The 8735-nt window shown below is 35.5% G+C and overlaps 1 protein-coding gene across 2 annotated transcripts; it reads left to right on the top strand.

Moving 5' to 3' along the window:
- The first annotated feature begins 2567 nt into the window (after positions 1-2567).
- LOC121765530 (serine/threonine-protein kinase Nek2-like) lies at positions 2568-7650 on the top strand. Of its 2 annotated transcripts, XM_042161717.1 has the most exons (15): positions 2568-3067; positions 3795-3927; positions 4016-4082; positions 4506-4571; positions 4838-4884; positions 4977-5022; positions 5111-5191; positions 5275-5317; positions 5449-5498; positions 5592-5673; positions 5763-5812; positions 5932-6005; positions 6116-6167; positions 6249-6704; positions 6783-7649. In XM_042161717.1, the coding sequence occupies exons 2-15, from the start codon at positions 3842-3844 to the stop codon at positions 7392-7394; spliced, it is 1812 nt and encodes a 603-aa protein (XP_042017651.1). In that variant the 5' UTR covers positions 2568-3067; positions 3795-3841; the 3' UTR covers positions 7395-7649. The 2 variants fall into 2 exon arrangements, with proteins under 2 accessions (XP_042017651.1, XP_042017652.1); XM_042161718.1 differs by lacking the exon at positions 2568-3067 and having other exon boundaries at positions 3831-3927; positions 6783-7650.
- Positions 7651-8735: the final 1085 nt, after the last annotated feature.

Genomic DNA, 8735 nt, shown 5'->3' on the forward strand with positions numbered 1-8735 from the left:
TTCCAAAAATACCCTTGGCCTATTTTATATTATTAAAAAAAATAATATTTGTTCTATTAAGATATGTGGCTGAGATTTGTTCTCTAGTTATACACTTAAGATTAGTTATACATTGATCACTACTCTATATATATATATATCTATATATATATATAGGAAAATGATCAATACAAAACTTGATCTCAATACAAAATCCAGACCAAATCCTGACCATGAGATTTGACAATCCAATGGTCAATAATTAAATAAAAACACGGAGGGTCATTGTAAAGCAGTTTTAGGTCATATTATAAACTTTGGATTTGAGGTCATGTTAAGATCATTTCATATCATCCTTACTATAATGACGTAAAAATAAGCTTACAATGACCTAAAAATGACTTTTGTATGCTTGGTTCTGCATTTTTGTATTAAGAATGGTTTTGCATGGATCAAAACCCTATATATATATATATATATATATATATATATATATATATATAACATAATCATTCAAAGTGTGAATTTTTCATCTAACAAAGTAGGTGTCCCCTCAAACATGGAGAGAGAAGATATATAGATTCAATAAAGATTGGGTGGTACCATTAAATGTTTACTCCCTACTTTTCATTTTAAGTGGAGCATATCTAATTTAACACGAAATTTTATATCGTGTTATTTAATAAATAAAGTGGATAAAAAAATATATATAGAGGGAGTAATGTTTTTATATTTTATATCATTTGAAGTAGGACATTTGAAAAAGGAAAATGTGTCACTTAGAATTAGACTTCGAGTGAAACGGAGAGTAGTAATTAATTACTCCCTCCATCCCCCAAAGTTTGTCTCATTTTACCATTTTCACTTATCACATAATGTTTGTCGTACTTGGAAACTTACCAAAAATAGACATTAAATACATCATCAATCTTCTCAATGTAGGATCCTTATTCTACTATACACCTTTATTTAATACAAAGTCAAATAATTTTATAAAACTGATCTGATTAAACTAGGACAAACTTTAGAAAACTAAGGGAGTAATTATGAGTGTTGGTACGGTACTGTACACGGTAGGGGTCCAAATCACCAAATCATTTTATTATATAGTAAGTGGTTGGTGTTGGTTAGCACAGTTGGCCCATTAATCAATTAATTTATCATATAAGGAGTATATACAAAACATTAACTAATATTTCCCCGTTCTATAAAAATATATGTAATTCTGAAGATGATTCAGTTTCCTTTTTGCTCCAAACAAAGTGATCTATTGTTAAAATTGGAAGCACCTTTTATCTTTAGTTTATTCCTTTTCTTTTACTTTATTTTCCCTTAACATACAAACTAAAACGGTATAAAATCTCATGCAGTCCAAAAAAGTGGTCATCTTCCTTAAGACAAAGTGAGTACTTTTCGTTTGCATATGTCTGAGTATTTCCATTTATAGAACTTATTACCCATGTACATCAATTTATTTACAACTTATAACCCATCATTATAACTCATTAAACAGTAGTAATAATAATAATAATAATAATAATAATAATAATAATAATAATATGAGTTTCATTATCTACTGATACTACTTTTAAGTACCATTCCTATCCTCTCTCTTATTTACTAATTATGCATTAATTTTCATTCAAATGCATATATTATTATGAGGGGAGGAAGTATATGTAACGGGACTATACCATTTAACAAACAAAATATTTGAAATCAAACTAAAATATTTATAAAATAAAATTCATTTCATAATATTCAGACTATAGCATAATTTGATTTGATGTCGTGACTTTAATGCCGTGGCTAGTGTTCCATAATTTTAACAAATAAAATCAAAATAACAGTATAAAATAAAGTTCAGTTTCATAAAAATATAGTTCCATAATTTATTTTCTATTTTATTTATTTGACATAGGAGATGGAAATTGAAAATGCACTACATCACTCAGTCATTTTCTATTGTCAGACCAATTCTATTAAACTTATGTCCAAGTGAAACATATGAAAAAAATTCATGGAAGGCATCAAATTATCAACATACCAGCAAATCGATTGACTAAAACTTCCATTTCTTTCATCACTCTTATTTTTCTAAGTTTATTTTTTCTCAAGCAAAAAAATAAAAATAAAAAATAGAATGATGAAAATTGAAAACTGAGTGCCCCACCAGTCCACCATCTCCTCTTAGAGTGTCCACTATAGTAGGACGCGGCTATAGCCGCGTCTTGGGGGCGGTGGGCGGCGGTGGGCGGGCGGCTATAGTGGGGAAGGTGGGCGGACAACTTTTGGGGCTATTGGGGGGGCGGACGCGAGATAGCCGCGTTCGTGGCGAGGACGCGGCTATTGGAGGGATGTGAAAATGTGGAATTTTGTATTTGGAATTTTGGGGCTATTGGTGGTGTCCACTATAGTGGCGGAAATAGAATTTTGGAGCTATGGACAGCAAAATTGGGGCTATGGACAAAAACTGGGGCGGGGCTATTGGGCGTGTCCGCCCTATAGTGGATACTCTTAAAATACTCTCCTGTCCTTTTCCAAGAATCTCAGGGAAATTCCCACACACACATTTTACAATTTTTTGCTGACTCTATCCATTCCATTCCCCCCGAGTGTTCATCCATAAACTAAATTTTTATTCAATGCTACATTAATCCGATATTAATTGATGGATTTATTAAGGTTGAACCGATGCTCGAGTTTCGAAAACATAATTTCACATACACACTGAAATCTCTGACATTTCTTCACCCTTCTCTTCTTCTGTTCTGCATAAAGAAGAAACGAAGTGGTTAGCATTTCCTTTTCTTTCTTTCTTTCTTTCGGGAATCACATTTCCAAGTTTGCAAATCCCTTTCCTCTTTTACTGATAGTCGTATTTGGTTTTATCTTCTTTTGCCGCTCATTTTCGATTTTTCTTCTTTTTTAATTTTCACTTTATATAATTTAGATAAAATATAAAAATATTCGACTTGTTTGCGCATTCACCCGTCTCAATACGTTTATCATCCTCACATGCTCCTAAATTCACTCATCGTGATTGGGTTTAAAGATCTGCGTTTTATCTGGCCGCTCTCGATTTCAGGTACGATTTTGTAATTATAAACTTCCTCTCTTCTAATCTCAGCGATTGAACAAAATGTGCTAGATTGTTGTAATTTCATCTGTCTTATGCTGTGAGCTTTCACTTCCTACTTTGAATTCGCCCAATTTTGCAAAACCATTTTGGGTTTAATTGAGTTTTTGGTTTGATGCTGAGAATGCACTACAGCAGTAAGTCTCTTTTAACCAAACAATTTATGTGTAAAGAGTTTTTTATGCTTCCGGTTTGTGAAATTTTCGACCTTGTACCCCAAATATAAAGGAAAATAATTATGGTGACTGGTTTTTCTTGAATCAAAGCAAAAATTTGCATTTAATTTACCTTTTCTTAGGCCCTTTTGTTTCTCGCAAGTTTTTTGAGAAAATGTTACTACTATATCTCAAATGGGTATGCTTCCTACTTGCTTTTCTCTTGTTTCATTGTTAATTAGAAAGAGGGCTTACATTTTTCAGTTATTGGAAGAGAGTGGTGAATGTCATTGTCGGTTGTGGTTTATTGTTTTCTTATCTTAGTCATCATTCTGCTGCTCTTTTGGAAAATGTTTTAGGTGGTCTGTTAACTACATCCGTGTGTTGTGTGCCATAAACATGTGTCTATTTCTTGCTACTAACGACGAGCCAAGCTATCGGGAACTTGATGTTTCGAGTTTTCTGCATTTGGCAGCTTCTTTGGTAGTTTGATTACTGATAACTTTCTGTGATTGGAGCAGATTGGTAAAGGGTCATAGACTAAAGTCGTCGCTTGCAACTGTGTAAAATGGAGAACTATGATATATTGGAGCAGATTGGTAAAGGCTCCTTTGGCTCTGCGCTGCTTGTTAGGCATAGACAAGAGAAGAAGAAGTAAGGGGACATTGTAACCAGTTTTTTGTTACTTTAACTGGAGATTTATGCCTCTCTTGTTGTTGATTTCTGTGTGTTTCTTTCACAGGTATGTTCTGAAGAAAATCCGCCTAGCTAGACAGACTGATCGTACCCGCAGATCTGCCCACCAGGAGGTAATGCTTAGTTTGAATTTTTTATAATACCTTCTGGATTTGGACACTGTTTCATCATTTGATTATGAAAACTTCAAATTTCAGGTTACTTAACATGAGATACTTATGTGTGATTCAAAGCTAATTTTTGTGGGAAATATATATTGGATTTTGTGAATATGTTATGGAGTTGACAACAACTGCTAAAAAAGTTCAGGTTGTATGAGATATTGGGATGTGGTAAAGCACTTCCCAAACTTATGAAATGGTTGCTTGTATAATTTCGTGGTCATATGGACTGTGGGAAAACACTTCTGAAATGGAAAAGAAATTCTTTCAATTGGAGTTTTTCATATCTAAGTTAAAGAATATGCACGTGTATTTGCTTGTCACTTTCCCCGATTTCATTTAGTTATGGTTTCAATAATATTTTCCATTGTGTAGATGGAGCTCATTTCCAAAGTCAAGAATCCATTTATTGTGGAGTACAAAGATTCCTGGGTCGAAAGGGTATGTGAGTCATATCACACTTACAGATGGAGGAAATTAATTATTTTCCTGCTTATTCATTTACATAAAAAATGTAAAATCTCAGAACTTGTGCTACCTTGTTGGAGGTAACATAGAGTTTGAAGTGAGAATAAGTTTTGGGCGACCATGATTAGGCTTAGTAACAAGTACTAAAAATATCAGTGTTTGCTACAAAGTTTACTTCCTTGCTTAAGATTTTTTTCATTATATAATCCAATTGCAATGTAAAAATTCTGTATTTTCAGGGTTGTTACGTGTGCATCGTGATTGGTTACTGTGAGGGAGGAGACGTGTAAGTTGTTTGTTTCTAGAACTGTACCTGCAGATTTAGTCATACCCTTACTTTGTGCATCACTGATCCTGTTGCCTTTAATGTTATATTAGGGCCGAAGCCATTAAAAAGAGAAACGGAATTCATTTCCCTGAGGAGGTTCGACAAAATCTCAATCTTCTGTTCTTTAGTATTTTCACCAAGCTTAAGTGTTAATGATTACATCCATTTGTTGAACTACGAGCAGAAGCTTTGCAAATGGTTGGTTCAACTGTTAATGGCACTGGATTACTTGCACTGCAACCACATTCTTCATCGTGATGTCAAGGTATAAATTGCTCCTCATTTAACATAGTCAGATACGAGAAACAGAATAAGACATATTAAAAGGCTTCATCCATTTCCTCTCAGTGCTCGAATATATTTCTGACAAAAGATCAAGACATACGTTTAGGTAACTAACTATAATCATTCTTTGTCCCTGCTACTACTTTTGATGCCTTTGTGTGAAACTTTTTAATAACAAAAAGACATCTGTTTTTACTTTTCCATCTTACGATATTTTTTTCTGTTGTAATGTACCAGGGGATTTCGGTCTTGCTAAAGTATTGATTTCCGATGATCTAGCATCCTCTGTGAGTATAACGATGACACATACACAGATTCAGATTTCTTCATGATCTCCCTTGTTCATATGTCTAAATTATATTTATGCTATCCGATTGCAGGTAGTGGGAACGCCTAGTTATATGTGCCCCGAGCTTCTTGCTGATATGCCTTATGGTTCCAAGTCGGATATCTGGTCCTTGGGTAACTTCCTTGAGATCTCGTAGTTCTCAAACTTGCTACATTGTTTCGGTTTATTTTCTTGAGCGTTACGAATTTTAACGTTTTTTCAGGGTGCTGCCTCTATGAAATGGCTGCTCACAAGCCTGCATTTAAAGCCTTTGTAAGTCTAATTCTGCTATATCTAAACATACCATCATCGACAAAATTCGAATTTAGGCAAATATTTGATGGATAGTCAGCAATTAACTAGATTGTGTATGTTATCATCTTTATTAACAGGATATACAAGGTCTCATCCACAAGATAAATAAATCAATCGTGTCTCCGCTTCCAACCATGTATACCGGCCCCTTGTAAGTCTGTTAAGTCAAAAATATTCATACCGGGTTTTCTAAGACCCCAATTTCTCGACAAGACTTTGTTTTCTCTAACATGCATGTTTTACCGTCTCCCTTTCTTGCAGCCGTGGGCTAATCAAGAGTATGCTTCGGAAAAATCCAGAGCTGAGACCAAGCGTACGCTCCAATTCTATGCTTTTCCTTCCGGATATAACGTGCAAGAATATCAAGACATTGATATCTGATTTTCTTGTGCAGGCTGCAGATTTGCTCCGGCATCCACATCTCCGGCCATATATCCTCGATATCCATCTCAAGTTGAACAACCCTAGGAGGCATACTTTTCCAGCTCTGCCCTCTGAATCCAATTTTGTCAAGAAAACGAGATTCGTTGGAGCTGATGCTGCCAAACGAGAGAAAAGGTTGTCATTCAGCAACAATAGGGCATTGAATCCTAGCATATCTGGAAATGAACTCGACAGTCCTTGCTCTTCGAGAAGAGCACAAAAAACGTTCAGCCATTTGAATGATAAACTGTCCGACCTATCGATTGGTAGTGTCGGTGATGATATTGGAGTGCAGAAGTTGGCTAACTCCACCAAGTTCAGTGCTGTCAAAACTCCGAGAACGACTTCTGCAAAGACTTCTTCGAATCATAGAAGGCAGTCTATGACCCCATCAAGAATGTCGAACCCTGGTTCTACTCGTGAACTGGTTCGTGTGAATTCACTTTTTAACTCGATCTAGTTTCAGATAGTTATGCGATTGATTCATTGCTTTACATATATGCAGCTTCCAGTGTGGCATACTCCAGCGAGAAAACTGTCCCGACCAGCACGCAGAGAGTCTCTTCCGCTGTCTACCCGAGTTAAACCTAGTGTCGGTCTACTTGGTAGTGTGGATTCCCTGGATGTCTCTGTCAACGCTCCACGAATTGACAAGATGGTCGACTTTCCATTGGCGTCTGAGGACGAGTCTGGGCTGCCAAGAAGCCGCCGGAGCTCATTCTCCTCTGTTCAGTGCTCGTACACCCCACCATACAGCAGTGGCCGTTCCATCACGAAAGACAAGTGCACGGTCCAGATTCTCGACAGAACCTTTGCTAGGTCACTCTCCGCTCAAGGCCCGCTGTACAACGGGAGCGAGTGCTCCGAACACAACCCGGTCGGCGGCGGGAGTTCGAGCCGTTCGTCGGCGGATTCTCGGCAGAGGAGGTTTGACACGACGTCGTACCAGCAGCGCGCAGAAGCCCTGGAGGGGCTGCTCGAGTTCAGCGCGACGCTGTTGCAGCAAGAAAGGCTGGACGAGCTACAGGTCCTGCTGAAGCCGTTCGGGCCAGAGAAGGTGTCGCCACGCGAGACGGCGATATGGCTGACCAAGAGCTTCAAGGAGAACGCAGCGTGATGAAAACCCATATAAGAATAACAACTAACGGCAGGTAGGAACCAACCATTACATGGTTGTTAATGTAGGGTTTCTTTTTGGCATTATCATGAACTTCTTGTTCATGGGAACCAAAACTAGAGTTGAGAGCACATACTATTATGTAAGAACTTGTCTTCATCTTTCTGTTTCTTAATCATAGTAGTACTAATATTCTAGCATATAAAAAATGACCCACATAGGAGTACAAAATATGCTGAGATGACCCACTTAATTATTTGTTTCAATCAAATTGACGCATTATAAAAAATATAAAACACATTTATCTCTATTTTATTTTTTCTTTTATTTTGTTATCTCTCAACTCAACGCACAAAATAACGCTTCGATTTTTGTTCGGCCCAACATTTAACGAGGTCATTTGTCTGCGAGTAATTTTTAGGAGTGGCCCGACTTGAATCCATGCTATTCATTAGGGTGATTGTTAGATATCAGTTCGAATTTTTGCCTGATTTGAAGTGATCCAAAAATCTGAATCTCAAATTTAAATACAAACCATATAGGCCAAATAGGATTTTTGCCTTATTTGAAGTGGTCCAAAAATCCGAATCTAATAATCCTTATCCAAATCCAATACTTTCGGGTAAGTAGGATTTTTGCCATAGGGGCAGTGACAATAGTACATACATAATCGAACTTTTTTAGCATTTTACATTGAAAATCGATTTATAAACACTAATGGATTTAAAACAAATTTCGTACTAGTCATTTTGCAACACTTCGAAAAAAAATTAAAATTTTAACTTAAATATTTATATATTTAAGAAAAAATTTTATTTTTTACTAAATATTGTATAATTAATTCAAATCAAGCTCGAAACCATGTACGATTTGACATAAAATTTATATATCACTTCTTTCTTATTGCTACATACATAATACAATAAATAACATAACTAATTTTAAGTAAATTCAATTAAATTTAAAAAATTAACGATATTATGTACATGTACAATTTATATACATTTATCTTTTCTCTTTGCGGTATTTGAAGTGATCTAAAAATCCGAATCTAAAAATCTGAATCCAGTACATTTAGGATAATTATTAACTAAAAAATGGATAGATAAATACTACTAGTATTTTTGTTGAGTTGAATTTGATGTAAAATCTGTATTTAACTTGACATTTACAAAAAGATAAAATTAGCATGGATTTGAATTTAGTGTAAGTGGAGCACGTGAACTTTGATATTTCAATTATACTGTACTTTTTTTTTGAACAATCACACTCCAGCATCCGTAAATATGACATGGTCTTTTGATACTAAAAATTTAACATGAATTTTGCTGGGCAATCACT

This window comes from Salvia splendens, chromosome 14 (assembly GCF_004379255.2).
Source record: "Salvia splendens isolate huo1 chromosome 14, SspV2, whole genome shotgun sequence".
In the NCBI taxonomy this organism is placed as follows: domain Eukaryota; kingdom Viridiplantae; phylum Streptophyta; class Magnoliopsida; order Lamiales; family Lamiaceae; genus Salvia; species Salvia splendens.